At 37.5% G+C, this 18231-nt stretch overlaps 1 protein-coding gene across 3 annotated transcripts in view; it reads left to right on the top strand.

The window, feature by feature from the left end:
• rhbdf1b (rhomboid 5 homolog 1b (Drosophila)) overlaps positions 1-18231 on the top strand; it is a 45595-nt gene that overhangs the window by 23241 nt on the left and 4123 nt on the right. For 2 of the 3 annotated variants that reach the window (XM_041974747.1, XM_041974746.1), the window contains 10 exons: positions 4888-5029; positions 5145-5278; positions 5590-5736; positions 11412-11643; positions 14342-14548; positions 16132-16254; positions 16529-16671; positions 16831-17085; positions 17179-17290; positions 17394-17468. In XM_041974747.1, coding sequence (XP_041830681.1) covers positions 4916-5029; positions 5145-5278; positions 5590-5736; positions 11412-11643; positions 14342-14548; positions 16132-16254; positions 16529-16671; positions 16831-17085; positions 17179-17290; positions 17394-17468 — 1542 coding nt within the window. In that variant the 5' untranslated portion in view covers positions 4888-4915. Of the gene's footprint in view, positions 1-4887; positions 5030-5144; positions 5279-5589; positions 5737-8533; positions 8721-11411; positions 11644-14341; positions 14549-16131; positions 16255-16528; positions 16672-16830; positions 17086-17178; positions 17291-17393; positions 17469-18231 lie in introns of those variants that run through there. The other variant, XM_041974748.1, reaches the window with a different exon arrangement.

Genomic DNA, 18231 nt, shown 5'->3' on the forward strand with positions numbered 1-18231 from the left:
TGCACGGAATCTTTAGTCTCACTGAGAATTTTGTAAACATGAAAATGGGAGGCTGAAGCAAGGGCTGCCAAGTAAGTGTTTCAATGCTAATGTTTAGAATGTTCATCCACATTTTACCATGTCTGTTCATGCTTTGTTTCATAAGTACATATCTGAGTTTATGTTATGTTGAACACAAACTTCAACTAGAAGAAGCAAAGGATGTGGCTGTGGAGTGGTCTCATAAAAGGTTTCTATTTGCAGGAGTCTGTTTATCTTCTGTGACCGTAAGAGAATGCACACGCCTCACATGCACAGATGATGCAAAGAGAAATCCAACTTGTGTAAACCACCATTAATACAGGCCAACATTAACTTGGTCCAAGTATGGGTTGGGTGTTCTTTATACACATTATTTTTTCATATATATGATGCAAATATACAAGCTATGGATGAAAGTCTTTTACAATCTTTTTGTTCAGTCAAGGTTCAGAGCTCAGTCATTATTTAAACATTTAAAAAGGTAGCATCTTTATTATTATTCTACATAATCAGTAGATCAAAGTACATAGTATCAACACAAAAATCTTGGCAGGACTAACAAGATGTTGGAATAATAACTACTGCTATGTTCACCACCTGCTTGCAGATTGATCTGATATGGCAGTGTTGATGTTTTTCCTACAGCATAATACTGATGTTGCTTCAGGAGCATTATTACAACTGACCAGCCATGTTGTGACATCATATCTGGGCCCTTTAGCAAGGGTTACATAATCACCTGAGCAGAACTATTTGAGCCAGTGGCAGTCTGTCTCAATCAGTAAATCCCTATCCAACTCTAAAGTTTTTAATGGGATCAACTGTTTATCTTTAGGCACTTAACTTGACATATTTCAACAACTGTATATGGGTAAGCATCTCTTGTCATTATGGTCATGGATCAAGGAGCAAATCCAAACACAGCAGCATGGCCGTGGGCACATTTTGGTTTTAAGCCAAGTAAGTTGGAGAAAGCAGTGAAACTAGTTACAGTATAAAATTAAGGAGAAACAACAATTAAATTTGTTGTTAGTTGATGTTATTTGCCACATTCTCCCCCACCATCAAAGGCCAACTTACCCAAGTAGCAAATCTATCACTTCTCCATGAAACCAGTCCATTGCTCAGTAGTTGTTTAAATATCTCATCAATGGCTGAACTGTTTACAAATGACATGTCAGATGAATGAATTATGGTTATGTTACATTATTTCCAAAATATAGGAAAAAGAATCAAGAGTTTGTTTAAACAAAACAAGAAAACAAACAGAACACCTGAGTGGATGAGTCTATAATTCAACAGGCCGTATTATTTCTTTCAGCTTCATCGAACTGAATGGAAACACATGCTTAGCTCAAGCCGTTGGGGTTGTTGTATTCCCATCTACAGCTGAGTGACCAAACTATTTGTGCGAAGTTCACAGCTCCTCTGTATGTAATGCTGGAAAATTAACAGGATCCAGTAAAATCGACATAATAAACAAGGGGTTTTTATTCAAGAAACTCTCCTCCCTTACTGCATCCACTTTATGCTGTAGCTCTGTGTGTACATTTGGATGGACACTCCATCTTGTCTGCATCACTGTTAAGATGTCCCCCAGCTGCTGGCATTGACTTTCTTTCAGTTTGTCAGTTTTGGCCAGACTAAGAATCTGGATATCGGCTCCAGCAGCACATACCGTACAATGGAAGAGATAATTGTCAGGCTAATGACTTTATGGCAGAAGAGGGGAGCTTGTAATTTCCCTCACAGCCAGAAATCCCAGAATGATTTAGAACTGAGATATACAAGAACCACGATTGGTGGTCCCTCATTCCTTCTAACCAGGCTCTCACGCAGATGTTCTATTATGCTGTAATAGTTCACTTGAGCCCAATTACAGGAATTTGGCTCTAGTTCTGGTCCAATGAGACAAATATTAATGTTTTCTCATTATGAGCTTATTTCTTTGCTCATAGATGACATGTGTTCTGATGGAGCAAAGGAGCATTTACTGTGAGAAACATAGTGCCATCTAGTGGTGTTTAAACAGAGCTCCACACGTGGCTCGAACTACACAATAACAGGCCCCAGTGGTGCAGTCAGTCAGTCAGCACGCGCTACTTAAACAGCATCGCATCTCTTCTTGTTACTCACATGGATTCCTTGAGTTTACATTTGGCTAAATTAAAATAGAAGTTTATGTAACTGAGACGAGAATCACATTCAGAAACTGATCAGTTCAACTCATTAATAAGCTGAACAGACAAGGATTTATTCTTTCACAAAATCAGTTTATATTGAAAAATTTTCCTTCAATAATCTTTATTATTTTAAAACTTTGAAAATGAATAACAGTGTAATTATGGCACTCTCATCTAAGAATTAAGTCTGTCTATCCCAATATGTTGAAATCATTTCTCCTAACCCTAAGAAGTGTGTTTTTATACTTCCTGAATTGAATGAGGGAATGAAGATTTGAGCTGGAAGTTACCTTCAAAGATTTCCTCCCACTAAAAGAGCCATAGGACCCACTGTGTTATTTCCCTATCATAATGGAAAACTCCACAAACTCCATTCAGGTCTGTTGCCAATAGTTGATGATAACAGGCAACCCTGAACATTTCACCCAGCCTGCCTGTCTGATTACAGAGTGCAAATGTCTGTGAGTAGTCAAAGCATTGCCCACAATAAGCTTGATGTCATCTTGTGTTGCTGAAGTGAAACTTCTTTGAAGCTCTTTCATGTGACAAGTGAATACGCAATCTGTCAGCACCCACTGCTTAAAAACAGTAACCTGCAGAGTAATGCTGAGGTTGTGAGTCTGAGTCTCACTTATAGCAGAGCTTTTAAACACTATGTGTTTAAAGGTCATTGCAAGTCAATGGTTGACTTCAGAAATGTCATTTAATTTCATTGAGGAGCAAATTATTGATATTAAAAGATATTATATACTGTTTTAACACAATGATTTCCTTTCATCTCACATTACAAGCAAAGTAAATACATTTTTTAGTTAGCTCAATCAATCAGTCTGTTCATTTATTAAAATAGACAATGCAGATGTGTATCTCTGACTCCTTTTTCTGTTTACCATCAGTATAATAAAGTCCACTAGAACCAAGAAAAATGAATCTTTTAAAAAGTAGACTGCACCACATTTTGAACGTTGACTTGAGCCCTAAAGGGTCTGAGCCTATTTTGCCTATCAAATACTTTTAATTTAGCCTTTATATACCACGTAAAAAGATTTACCATACCCATCTTTTTCTTCAACACAAATTCACCTCTATGATAATATTTTGATTTCTGATTTAATTTCTGATAATACCTTTTTTTCCACTTTAAACTACTTTGTTAACATATTGGATCCAAATGTAAACAAAAATCAACTAATTTGAATAGAGGAAATGGTAACATATCATCAGCTGATTCAACCACTTTTCTATGACAAAATGAAAATGAAATTTCTATGACAAAAGGGGCGGCGTGGCTCAGCAAGGTAGAGCGGTCGTCTTGTAACCCGAGGGTTGCCGGTTCGATCCTCGGCCAAGTCCTGTTCATGTCGAGGTGTCCTTGGGCAAGACACCGAACCCCTAATTGCTCCTGATGGGTTGTGGTCGAGCGCCTTGCATGGCAGCTTCCGCCATCTGTGTGTGTGAATGGGTGAATGTGCTGTATACTGTAAAGCGCTTTGGGTATCCTGGTACAGAAAAGCGCTATATAAATACGGACCATTTGCCATGATGGAAAACTATGTACTTATCGAAAGAAATACAATATCTGCCCATCCTTTCCCACTTTTACGCTCTGAAACAGTTAACATGTTTGCATTCGTACGAAAACCGTTATAGCTCTGTTTTTTTTTTTTTTTTTTTTTTTTTGTGGTCTATTTACGTCAATAGTGTTTCAGAGCTGTATCTTCGAGTTAAGTCCTCAGCTGTGCTCCTGGTGACCTACTTTTCATGTGTTTTGAAAAGCAACAGTGTGATCGTAGACTTGAAATGTTCATATAATGTCAAAGCAATCTGAAAGTACATGCGTGTACAGCCACTGTTTTGAGTAGGTTAAATAACAATTGCTACAGTTTTTGCAGTCTTACTGCTGGTGCTGTTATTGATGCAGTTATTCATGTTTTTCTCAGGTTGCCTTCTTATGCTTTTGACCGTAGTCTGCTTTGTTTTTTCAAAGAGGCTGTAACGTTTCTCTACAGGTGTAGCAGTTGGCTTTCAGTTTTGGCTGTACAGTTATTGCTGTTGCCTTTAGTGTCTGTATCTGATTTTTTCTTCTCCTCACACACTCCCTTCCTCCTTTTTCTCCTTTGTCAGGTCCAGCATTAAAATGCAGTTTAGCAATATCCAAAATAAAGAGCGAAATTCAAGTATCAAGCAGAGCTTTTTAATCCTTCGTTAATCTCCTCTTGACAAAGCAAATTTGTTCAGCACAACAAGGCAGCCAGACCATCTTTCTGCTGCCATGATGCCAGACAAGCAGAAAAAGATACAAAGGAAACTGAAAGAGTACATTTCTATAGGTTTTCCATTTGGATCCCTAATGTAGACTGATGTATTCTTACACCCATATTAAATCTGTCAAAGCAGATGCAATGTAACAGAGGATTTAGACAAAGGATCTTTGGGGTGTTGGCAAACTAATAGCCTTAAACATTTGGATTAAGCATCATCTTTACTTAGACATTTGCCTCTACCGTGTATCTGCATGAGCCCACAGCATGGGGAGACTGGATTACTGTTGAACATATGTCCACTCTGTCTGTCCTTACACAACAAATCAGTTCACTTTTGGTTTTTGTCTGTTGGTGTGTGAGAAATATTTGTTGTTGTTTTAACAGTACAAACCCTTTTTTTTCTGGTTTGTGTGGTTCAGCTGGCAGGCTTCGGGGAAGGTAACGAGCATGGATGAGACGGGCAGCAGAAACGGCAGCCTCCAGAGGAAAAAGCCACCATGGCTCAAACTGGACATCCCAACCATCCAGCTGACGCCAGACGACACACCACAACTCCCTCAGGTAAGACACAAAGGCAACCTTACGTTGCAGCTTTAGATACTAATGATCAACAACGGAGAGAATGTTCAAAGAGATGCAACTGAACGTCACTTGTATTTCTTTTTGTGTGTTGTAGCCAGTGAAGCGAGCGCGCAGTGTCAGCATGCCTGGGGAAAATCCGCAGACCCGTATCGCTGCCTTGGAAACTTCCAACAACTACCTCAAACCTCCTTTGGAGGGATTGCCCTCCTTCACCAACTCCATCAAGAGGTTGGTTACACCCAAACACATCCAAACTGAGACACAGTTTCACGAAATGTTCTTTGCTTCTTTTATATACTCATTTTCTCCAGCTGCTATTGGAATTAATTCTGCATATTTACCTTATATTTCTAAAACATCTTGTAAATCTACTCCTGTAAATTTTTAACAAAGCTATTTCATCCTTTCTCCTTTCTAATTTTACCCAAATTAATCTAGCTGTGTCTTCTCTTACTTTTTCTCCTTTTTATTTTGCCTTGTTTAATGCCTTCTTTTCCACTCTGTCTCCTTGCCTGCCTCTTATTTTAATGTGTGTGAAGTGAGAAAAGGGTACACTTTGATCGTGTCAACACAGTCCCCCCAAAAGGCCAGAGGGGCCTAAGGAGAGTGTCAACCAGCCGAAGGCGGTCCTGTGTCCCAAAAATACTGTCCAGACGGCGTTCATCAATACCTAAACAGATCATCAGGTACAAAAAGGGTGGATAGCTAACCTGGTTCAACTACTGTTATGGGAATTTGGGGCTGTTTACCATCAGCATAAGGTAAAACAGTTAGTTAGATGAAATGGCTCAATTGCTGGTTAAGTATGTCAAACCCAAAGTAATCAATGCATCTATCTATCTATCTATCTATCTATCTATCTATCTATCTATCTATCTATCTATCTATCTATCTATCTATCTATCTATCTATCTATCTATCTATCTATCTACCTACCTACCTACCTACCTACCTACCTACCTATCGATCTATCTACCCGTCCGTCCGTCTATATATATATATATATATATATATATATATATATATAAATTAAATCCATTAAATCTAATGGCAAAAGTGTGTCCAAACTTTTGACTGATACTGTATATAATTGGGTGTAAATTATTGATAGGCAAGGCAAGGCAAATTTATTTGTATAGCACATTTCATGTACAAGACAATTCAAAGTGCTTTACATAAATTATTACAGACAAGTGCATTAAAAAATAAATAAATAAAATAAAGTAAAATAAAATAAAAAATAAATAAATAAAGATTAAAAGAAATGCAATTAATGAAATAACAGCAGAAGGAATATGCTAAAATAAAATAGATAAAATGCAAGAAATAAAGTTAAGACAATATTAAAACATGATTCCAGCTTCAAAGAACCAGATGTAGATTTTGACTTCTAAATAAAAACTATTGAAATGCAGCAGAGAACAGGTGGGTCTTCAACCTTGATTTAAATAAATCAAGTTTCAGCTGATCTGAGGCTTTTCTTGATAGGCACAAAGGAATCTAATACTAATCAAGAGCACCATAACCTGCTTCAGTTGAGGAAATTGTGGCATGATGGCAGCCATTCCAGCTGCATGTGCATGCTTGTGCACAATTCTTTTGTTGAGTTGGAATTTTCTGACATAGGCGAAACCATGTTTGGTTAAGTGGCTCACAAAAACAAGTCTTATTACACAAAAACAGCTTTAAGGTCAGAGTCAACATTGAACACTGTTTTTTGTAGAGCCTCACTCCGATAAATGTTAATTCAGTCCGGATATTTATTTAGAGTAATTTTTTTGGACGGGTACCTGTAACATTAGTAGTTGGTTACAAGATGACTTTTGTGTGAAGGAACTGAGTAGGAGGCTTGTATGTGTTATAAATGTTGGCTCTTGTTTTCTTTTTCTGCTGCTGTTTAGTTAAGTTTAGGCAGCAAAACCACTGGGTTACATACAGGAAAACAAAATAGCTTTGGGTTAGAATTCACCACTATATTGCAGAAGGTCTCTTCCATTTTCCAGCTGACTGTGTCTAAGCTCTAGATGACCAATCTTTTACAATAAAAAGATCAAAAGCACGTTTCCCCTCTTGATGTTTTCACAAAGGGGATTTTACTCATTGGATGTTTTGGTGTTTTAAGCCCAGCTGTGGAACTTTTTCTATGACACATGAAGAATACATTAAGTGTGTTAGTGTCAGTCCAGGTGGCATGCTGGACCACATGGTATTAAGCAGACAAAATAACATAATTACTCATACAGACTGTGTGTGTGCCTCAGGCCACATCAGAGCAGCTCCCTGAACAGTGTTAAAGTAAACGTAAATGTTTGATCAAGGAGCCGATGCTGAAACCTGGACACACTCAACTTTATCATGCTAGGATTTATCAGCTTGTATTAGAAACAGAATGTACATGTGGCATTTATGACTGAATTTATCTCGACTAAAGGAGGGTGACTTATATGTGACTTATAGAGATTAGCTAATGCACCTTCTTCTCAAGATAGCTCATAAGCATAGGATAAATCTTCACTATTCAAACAAAATGTGGGGCTCTGTGTATGATTTGTAGCGTATCTGGGAGGACACCCTGGTGTTTGTTGATGTAGAGGACAAGAGAAACATGACTCATGAGTCATTTTTCGTGTGAAGGAACCATTCATTTTGACAGCGGCAGTCACAGATTTGAACATTTGATGATTTATCGTGCTCATAATGATAAGTGTTTGAAGTTTAGGGGTTCAGTCTGACCTCTTGTTTCTGATGCGAAAATTTGAACTGGGAAGTGAGGAGGGGTTTAAAAATATGAGCTTTGTGGCACTGCTATCCAAGTTCTTGTGTATGTGCATGTGTCATGTCCAGGCATGTCTCAGTGCTCTAACTCCCCACCCTCCTGATGTGCATAATGCTCTTTCTTCTCCTTATAAACTCCTATTTCCTGTGGCATGCTCATCTCCCTGTTTACACACAGTCCTGCAAAACAATGTGAAGTGACACACAGATTCAGAGGAAAGGATTTAATTGATTTTTGGGGCTCTGGATTAGGGGGGAAGGCGTATTTATTTTGACGAGGACCAGACCAGAGTACACATCTTTTTTTGCTGAAATTCTTGAGGAGGGACACTTGGAGACCTGCCAATTACTGACACATTCACACACTCTCCCACACATAGCGCAGCCTTTTGGAAACCTCTGTTGCATGCTGGTGAGTACAGGAAATGTAAGATCCTCCTGCTCACTTTGCTTTCAATGAGCAGGTCCAGCTGGGGGGTTGTGGGGGGGGTGGAGGAATCCCCCACAGATCTTCTTTTACATCAGGATGTTCACCGTGGAAGTCAGATTTCTGTCTGACTATGATGATCAGAGCCAGCTTTTCAACTTTCAATTAACCAGCACCTCTCTAAGCTGGTGAGAGCTGTGATGCGGCTGGACATGTGTTGATCCTTCTCTTTTTGCGTAACAGCAAGGTACCGCTGGCCTGGATATCAGGAAATCCCCTTACGGAGCTCTGTATGTGTAATTTTGAAGGATAAGTTTGCATCCAGCGGATCAGGGTTTAATGCAGGACAGAGTGTAAATGGGGTTATCGTGTTAGTGATGCTGGTGATGGAGGCGGCTCAGATCCAAAGTCTAGTATCCAGTCAGGTATGACCCAGACTCTGAATCCCTCCTGGAGCTCTGAGGACAGGTGAGTGTTTCATGGCAAACCAAAACTGAGATAAAAGGGGCTTCAGTTGAATTTCTTGAAGCCTTAAATGGAAATGTTATGTGTTTAGCTTGGATTAATGTAAGATGCAGGATTTAGCACACAGATTTTAATTAGATTTTAGCCTTATATGTTGAAGTTTACTTCTCTATGTTGACCCTGTGATGGACTAGTGATCCCTGTAGTTCATCCTAACTGGAATAGGCTGAGATATTCCTTGAAATATGAGTATCAGCAGTTCAATTCTAGTCCTGCATTTGATCTATTTACCAAAATAAAGTACTTTAATTTAATTAAATGTAAATAAACAAATCAAATCTAAAGAAAGCTGTGGATCAGAATGGAAATTGCCATTGAAGTTTTGCACTTCGTATTAGACTGCTGATGCCATAACTTGTGAGCAGTACAAAGTTGTAACCAAACCTGGTAAAGTATTTCATATAATATTTGATAATTCACTTGATTAAAATGCATGAAGAGTGCATTTTATATTATTATAATATTGTAAAACTTAAATACTAAATACTAAAAAGTCCGGTTTGGTGTTTATATTCCAATTCAAAACACTATTAATCCCAGAGGTGATTTTTCTAAGAGTAGTGTGATAAAGGGAAACAAAAACAATAATTAAAATGACTCACATATAATAAATAACAGTTTAAAACAGCAGGAAATAAAAACTTTCTGGGTTTATCTCAGATGCCTAAGTGCAAGTGGATACAGGATGCAATGTACTTGTATGATGCAGATCTATACTAACATCTTCTTAATCATAATGCAGCATTTATACTGCATTATTTCACCAACCGCCTTTGTAGGTGATCACTTTTGTCTTTCTAAACTGTTAAAATGCTTTATCAAGACAATTCAAAGTAATTAAATCACCAGATGTGATAAGAATGGACAATCAATTGGCCAAAAATGCAGAAGAAATACTGCTAAAACTTGTGATTTGGCTCAAAATTGTTTTCATTATAAATGAAGCTGAGTGTTTATGCTGCAGGGATAAAGCCATACTATGCAGGATCATCCTGAGTAAACAATTGTTGATTTAAAAAAATATATCAGGCTGCTTGCTTTAATAAACTTTGCTTACTTTTTTAAATTAAATGGCCACTGTAGTTGGAATAATCAGTTCATTATTCACTAAATATATTATTTATATGTTCCGCCCTAAAAATGTTCTATACGCGCTCCTGCTCTTAGTGAAGTATAAATAAAATGCTGTTTTTATGGTGAATGGCAGAATGTAGCCACAGGTAAACTGGTTTATCACCCCATCCTTTAATGTAGCACTAGATCTTATTGATGCTTCCAATCGCAATGAAGGATTTATTATCAGTGCTCACATTTTTCTTCCTTTGTTTCTTAATATTTGTTTAGATTAGCCAAACTTTGGCCTGCAGCCTTCTCTTCTGTGTGTAAGCCGATAATTGCAGAACATCAGGTTGCTGTTTTGTGTGTTCCTGCCTTACCTGGAGGACATACAAGTTAAGTGATGGGACTCACCGTAGCTTTAATGTGTGTTGCGTGATGATTCTGTGCTGTCAATAAGCACTCATGAGTGTTTTATTGATGTTATGTATGAGTGAGTTCTTGTCAGGGCATGAGCACAAATTACAGGAATAACTAACACATCTAGACAAACAAATGTTTGGTCTGAATCAAACTTATGGCATCTTCAACATCTGTAATATTTAAGGAAGCAAACATTTTTCTAGCTAAAAATGAAACCTGTCTTTCCTCTGCTTCTTATTTCTGTCTCTTTTCTCCTGTTGACATGCACTGCTCTCCTGCTTAGGAAGCAGTCCTGTCTTTTTTTTCCCCAAACTTATGTCCTTCTTGTAAAACATTCCTCTCTGCAACAATTGGGACTGCCTCTGCTCAGCCATAAAAGGCTCCTCCAGCTGGGGTTTATCAGAGAATGTTCTGCTCTCTCAACAACCTCCCCAAATGTGGCCTCCTCCACCTCTGCCTAATAGATTAACAGGAAACGTTGTATACCTTAACTTTTTGATGGGTAGCGGCATATATATATGGTATATAACCGTATTAGTCAGCTGGTCTCTGTAAGCTTAGTTACCAAACAGTAAAACAAGTACACATGAAGGAAAATAAAACACCCATAAAAGGGATAACGCAGACAGGAAAATACAATAAAGACCTCTGCTTAATCGCCTGACCCTTAGCTATACAATTTGTGACCCATACTGTATGTAATCCTCATTCGCTGTCGAATGACTTCATCTTCGTCCAGAAGGGTGGCTGTAATTCATGGACTTCTGTGTAGGAATTAGTGGCATCTGAAGATAAGGTTGCAGATTCTTTTCTGAATCTGTAGCAAAACCTGAGGGGCCATCATGTGCTAATAGCTACACCCAGAATTATGCACCCTCTTTTGAGGTGATTCCATTTTCTCTGCATGTTGTATTCAATTCTGCAATTCTGTGCATATATATATATATATATATATATATATATATACTCAGGACGTGCAGTTCTGCTGGTCTACTTGATTAGAGTTCGTTAACCTTTTGTAAAAAAGTTCTAGAGCAGACATTCTTGTAAAATTAAAAAATTACAGGGTCCCATTTATTTGCTTATAAGCCAACAACCAGCTACAGATCAATTAGTTGGCATTATTATACTAATCAGTGTCGTCCCTTTTTCCAGGGGTACAGCTGACTGGTTCGGAGTGAGCAAGGACAGCGACAGCACCCAGCGATGGAGGAGGAGGAGCCTGCAACACTGCAGCCAGCTGTATGGGGGTCTGAAGGCACAGGTGATGAGGGAGATGGAGCTACACAGCCAGGACAATCTCTCACTGGCCAGCACTGAGACCCCTCCTCCCCTCTACCTCCCACCCCACCACCCCAGTCACCACCAACACTATGGCATGCAGAGGGTAGGCCAACACCACAGGAGCAGAGTAGTGGGATGGACGTAGACAATCATTCTCCTATCTCATTTTTCTCCTTCAGCCTTATCCTTTATTTTCCTCTCCCATCCATATTTTGGTGCTTGCTTTACTTCTTTGCTTTGACACTTTTGTGCTGGGTGGGACTGATGTTTTGGTGAAGATTAAAACCTTTTTTTTATATCTTTAATAGAAACGAAAAAAGGTTATACATGTGATGAACCACAGTTACCAGTCAGTATCACTAGTAGTGTAGTCCTGTTAGAATTTTCAAGTTAATCTTTTTGCTGATGTATTTCTGATCTATTATTCACTAATATGTATTCTAGCATTTATTTTTTATAGTAACAATTTTCTAAAATAGTTTCCAAAAACAAAAATGTTTATGCAAGATCACTAGCAAGCTAGCCCACTTTGCTATCCACCCATCCATTGTCTATTCTCACTTATGCTAATGCAGGCCTATGGAGGCAGTATACATTTATTTATTTATTTTTTTTATTTGTGGATGGATGGATGGATGGATGGATGGATAGATGGATGGATAGATGGATGGATGGATGGATGGATGGATGGATGGATGGATGGATGGATGAATGGATGGATGGATGGATGGATGGATGGATGGATGGATGGATGGATGGATGGATGAATGAATGGATGGATGGATGGATGGACATGTGAAAAGTCTGCTTTTAAAAAGCCAAAAGTCTGCACCAGGGAAAGGTAATCCTTTTTATTAGAACAATCTGCTCATGAACTGCCTGAAACACCTCATTTATAGTTCAGACATTTCCTCCTTTAGTTGATGGTATTGATATGAAACACTTTTACCTATCACCAACACAGAGGCTAGTTTAGGAAGCCCTAAACCAGGGATCTCAAACTCTGGTCCATGGGGTTCACTCTCCAGCAGGTTTTTAATGTTTCCCTGCTTCAACACACCTGCCTCAAATTAACAGGTCATTGTGTAGAACTTGATAAAAAGCACTTCATGAATCAAGTGTGTTGGAGAAGGTAAACATCTAAAACCTGCAGGACAGTGGCCCTTGAGACCAGAGTTTGAGATCCCTGCCTTAAACAAAGTACGAGCAGCCTTTTTGCTTTCAGATATTTTTAATCACACAGGGCAAATTGGGTGGTTTGAATGACTAAATCTTAGTGAGGGACAGAAAAGAGAAAAGAAATAAAATTGCCCTTTAAAAAAAAAAGGGTGAAAAGCTTCTAATCCTCTTCTGGTACACCCCAAAAAGACAACTATGACTTTGTAACTGGATTTAATATATTTATATTAAAATTTAACTAAGTGGTTTATTCTGTGGACAGTATAAACATTCATACGTTCAAAACAGTTGTTGCATGAATCACCGCTGTGTCATAGTCTCATAGGGAGCAAGCCCTGCTGTGAGTTGTGGTGTGTGATTGAAATAATAATTAAAAATAAAACATTTTGTTAGCCTGATAACATTATTGCCTAAGTCGTATTTTAAGTTTTTATAGTTAATGATACACAGTGAATCAGCCATGTTAGAAGATTAGGGTTAGGTAGATATCACACTTTGGACAAAATAAGACTTAGACAATTATACAGTACTATGAGGCTAACGCTATCAGTTTTCTGTCAATGAATAAACGTTAAGGCAAGGCAAGGCAGTTTATTTGTATAGCACATTTCATGTACAGGACAATTCAAAGTGCTTTACATAAAACAAAGACATTACAGATATTTAGAATAGTAAAAGGCATCAACACATAATCAACACATAATCACAATAAAATAATAAATTACATTAAAATGGTTAAAAGCAAGATAAGTTAAAAAAAAGTTACCGTGCAGATTTCATGCATAGGCGCATGAGAAAAGAAAAGTTTTTAACCTGGATTTAAAAATGTCTACATTTGGGGAAAGTTTAATCTCCACTGGCAGTTTGTTCCATTTGTTTGCAGCATAACAGCTAAATGCTGCTTCTCCATGTTTAGTCTGGACTCTGGCCTGGACTAGTTGACCAGAGTCTTTGGATCTAAGAGCTCTGCTAGGTTTATATTCTCTGAACATATCACAGATGTATTCTGGGCCTAAACCATTCTGGGATTTGTAAATGATCAGAAGGGTTTTAAAATCTATTCTGTGACTGACTGGAAGCCAGTGTAAAGATTTTAAAACTGGTGTGATGTGTTCAGATCTCTTAGTCCTGGTTAAAACTCTAGCAGCAGCGTTCTGGATGAGCTGCAGATGTTTAATGCTCTTTTTAGGAAGTCCTGTTAAAAGACCATTACAGTAATCCAGTCTACTGGAGATGAATGCATGGATGAGTTTCTCTTGGTCTTTCTGGGAGACTAAACTTTTAATTCTGTTGATGTTTCTGAGCTGGTAAAAAGCTGTCTTAGTGACAGCTTTGATATGGCTGCTGAAAGTCAGATCTGAGTCTATCAACACTCCCAGGTTACGAACTTGGTTGGTAATTTTAAGAGCCCGAGTCTCCAGGTGTTTACCAATGCTGACCCTCTTCTCTTTTCTACCAAACAGAATAATCTCAGTTTTGTCTTCATTTAAGTTAAGTTAGCTATCACCTGCTACATCAGTCTAAACCTGACTTGGATGTGTTTGTTGCTGCTTGTCAATGTTGTTTTCCATTTTATGCAGCATGAAAAAAAGCTTTGTCCGTGTGTGTGTATCTGTGCACAGATTGTAGACCCCCTTGCTCGAGGTCGAGCCTTCCGTACGGTGGAAGAGGTGGACGGCCTCAGTGTCCCGCAAACTCCTCTCACACCTGGCACTGCATCCCTCTGCTCATTTTCCAGCTCCCGCTCTGCCCTCAACAGGCTGCCACGGCGACGGAAGCGGGAGTCTGTCGCTGTCATGAGTCTGAAGGCTGCAGCAGCGCTTATGAAGGTGCTTCTTTTTTGGTTTATAACCTTGCAAAATCTGTGCAACCATGCAATAAAGCCACTTTAATAACTTCTAGGGCACTGCCTGTCTACATTTTCCTGCATTTAAATGTCCTTGTCTCCTCTGCTTAATGTCTATAAACAGTAGTTCCTGCTACAACTGCAGCTCATCGATTGTATTAAAGACATTTGTAATCTGTTCTGGGAAATCGACCCATGTACACTCTTTAATCCATGTTAAAAGTGTGTTTTCATATTGGCGCAAGCATGTTATGTAAAACATCAGATCAGCTTGTCTTTTTTGGGGATTAAACTATTGCAAATATGTTAGGACAGAGCAGTGACAACTCTATACTGACTACAGACAAACAGTATATGTAAAGGAGTGTGTATGTCTGTCTGTGTGTGTTGGATGGCGGTTACTGGGGGAGTTTTTCATAACAGATGGTCCGTGGTAATACACAGCGAATGCTCAGCTTCATTCTGGATTGAGGTCAGAGTATTCTAGAAGAGTAGGGCTAATCCACTAACACACATAAACCACTGCTGCTATGTAAAAATCACACACTATGATTAAGAAATGTACTATATGTGTTAGGCAGTCTATCACCACTTCCATAAGCCCACAGGTGTGAGCTTAGGCTGTTATTAATATTACCCAAAATCTCATCTGCTAATGGTAGTAAAGCACTGTGTGAAATAATTTCAGAGCTAAGGACAGCAGGGTTAAAGTCCACCCATGACAAAGGAAATGATTACTTTTTTGTGTTTACTTTTATTAAGCTGGTTTTATAACGCCTCTTTTTTTGTTTCACCATAGATTTTTCTCAAAAGTAGACAGAGAACATAATGAAGCAACTGAGAGAAAAACAATTTTTTTCCAGCAATTTTTAAAATTTTTAGTTTTACTCCATTTTATTTTATTTAAACTATTTTAAATGATCTTTTTATAATTTAATGGAAGTAAATGACCCAATAGTATATATTCGTAAGTGGCTGAATTTTTTCGCCAGTTGTTTCAGCATTTGTTGTGAACTTTTATGCTATAGCATTAGTTATTGCTCTACAATCATGCTTTGTTTATGCAACTTGTGTTCTTAAGTGTCATGTTGCTCTGTGACCACCTTGAGATTTAATTCAGCAGCATTCCTTTCATTTTCTTTTAGAATTTGACATCACAATTCCAAATTTATAGCCTCATCAATTAATTTTGAATAATCCCATCCTGGCCCAGATGCTGCAAAACAGGCCCAAACCATTATACTACCACTACAATGCAATGTTTAGAACACGGGCAGCGATCACAGTGTTTGTTTGTTTGTTTTTTTTTAACATAATGCTTGCCAATTAAAAAAAAAATCTGCATTTTGAATTACGAACAACAAAACTTTTTTTTTATTTATTTCTTTTTTTATTGATGATTTTTTGTAAGGCAGTGTAGTTGACCTTAAACAACTCAGCCTGATTTTCTTCTACTCACATATTTGTAATATCAGATTATGTTTCATCCCTTAATAAATAAGGAAAGCGTAGGCTTTTTTTGGCTCTTCTTTATCTGTGACTGACAAAGTGGTTTGTGTTTATCAGGGTCGAACATTGGGTGAAAGCACTGCCGGGCATTGTCGCAGACGGAGTTTCATGCCTCCTAGTATCTTTGAAGACGACACTGTGGATTTCCCTGACGAGCTGGATACTTCTTTCTTCACCAGAGTAAGCCATACTTAAACTTCCACACATTGATAACAATTAAATCAGCTGTAAAGTATTATTAGCTGCAGCTATTAGCAAATAAGATAAAAATTTATTGAACTGAATTCTTTAGCTTTAAATATTGCAAATGTCTCGGATGCTTGCTTTTGTTAACAGTATTTTTAGCTTAATTCTAAGATCCGAACAGCTGATGTTGTGACTCGAAGCATTTTTTTCTGTGGTTTAAATTTTATTTTTAGCTCTTTTTTTAATTTGTAATTTTTCACGTTTGCAGGACGGCCTGCAGGACGAGCTGTCCAGCTATGCTGATGAGGTTTTTGAGACGCCATCAGAGGCTGACCTCAAACAGCTGGATGAGAGTGTGCTTACAGGAAGTGCGCTAGATAAGAACAATCTAGAAAGGAGTCATCTCATGCTGTGAGTTTATTTTCTTATCATATTATTAATATACACAAATGATTATTCAAAGTCAACATCACTTCATTTGAATGACAGAAATTTGATTATATTGTTAACTGCATTATACTGTTGGTATTATGTTTTCATTTTTTCTGTTCCTCTCCGTCTTCTGTCCAGGCCTTTAGAGAGAGGATGGCGAAAGGCGAAAGATGGCTCTCTGATCCAACCTAAACTCCGTCTGAAACAAGAAGTGGTGAGCGTCAATAGCCATCAACAACGGGGACAAAGAATTGTGGTTCCTGTTAAGAAGCTGTTTGCCAGAGAGAAGCGGCCGTACGGGTTGGGAATGGTCGGTCGTCTTACAAATCGGTCATACCGCAAACGCATTGACAGCTTCGTCAAAAAGCAAATTGAAGAAATGGATGATCACAGGTAGGAAAGCTTTTTTTCTTTTTTTTCTGTTGACTGTCATCCTTAGTGTGTCCCAGTAAATAAGGATTATATTTTCCCTTCTTTACTTTTCAGGCCTTTTTTTACCTACTGGATTACTTTTGTCCATTTGCTCATCACTATCCTGGCTGTCATTATTTACGGTATTGCCCCCATAGGGTTCACACAACATGAAACTGTAGACTCTGTAAGTATACTCCAAACTCTTTAAAATATCTTATTATATGTAGACTGGCTTGTGAGAAAAATATTTTCAATTTTTTTATGTTTTGTTTTTTTTCTTTCTTGAGGTTTTGAGGAATAAGGGGGTTTATGAAAATGTTAAGTTTGTACAACAACAGAACTTCTGGGTGGGTCCTAGTTCTGTAAGTATTTTCAATCTTTCACCATTTATTTATTAATTACCTTTTTTTTTTTCAAATGAAACTCAGTGATTTGTCATCAAAATTTCTTCATGGGGAGCATGTTAAAGATGTTTTAAAATATGTGGAAGAATTGCAGTATAGGTTTGTTAATAGGGATGTAAATTTTATCATGAAAACACAGTAACCTGTAGTGACAACTAAATAAAACTAACTTAAACCTTTGGTAGACAACACGAGGCTAAAATAGGATTAATATTGTCAAGGAGCAGGATAAGTTGTGGAGAAAGATTATTTAATTGAACAGATATGGTTGGGGTTAATATTAATTATGAATAAAAAGAATAACAAAATCTAAGTAATTAAAGTTAAAATACTTCCTACATTTGAAGTAATGGTAAATAGTTAATAGACTATTTGACACGCATTGTTGATGGTTAATAATATTATTATTATTATTATTATTATTATTATTAATAATAATAATAATAATTTGTTTGAATAAAGTTTACTTTTTAGATAAACTGTTAGCTAATGATATTATTAAAATAATTAGCTAAAATCAGTTAGCTAGTAAGGAGACAAAAATCATGAATCAGTAAAAAAAAAGTAAAAAATCAGTAAAAAAGTGGATTATTTTTTAAATGTCAGCTAAAATATTAACATGAATATAAATAATTGACAAACCATTACGAATATTAGCTTAAATGTATGTTAAAAGCTAAAAGTAGTTTAAAGTATCAAGTTTAAATGGATAAAAGGTTAA

The sequence above is a fragment of the Melanotaenia boesemani genome, chromosome 21 (assembly GCF_017639745.1).
Source record: "Melanotaenia boesemani isolate fMelBoe1 chromosome 21, fMelBoe1.pri, whole genome shotgun sequence".
Lineage (NCBI taxonomy): Eukaryota > Metazoa > Chordata > Actinopteri > Atheriniformes > Melanotaeniidae > Melanotaenia > Melanotaenia boesemani.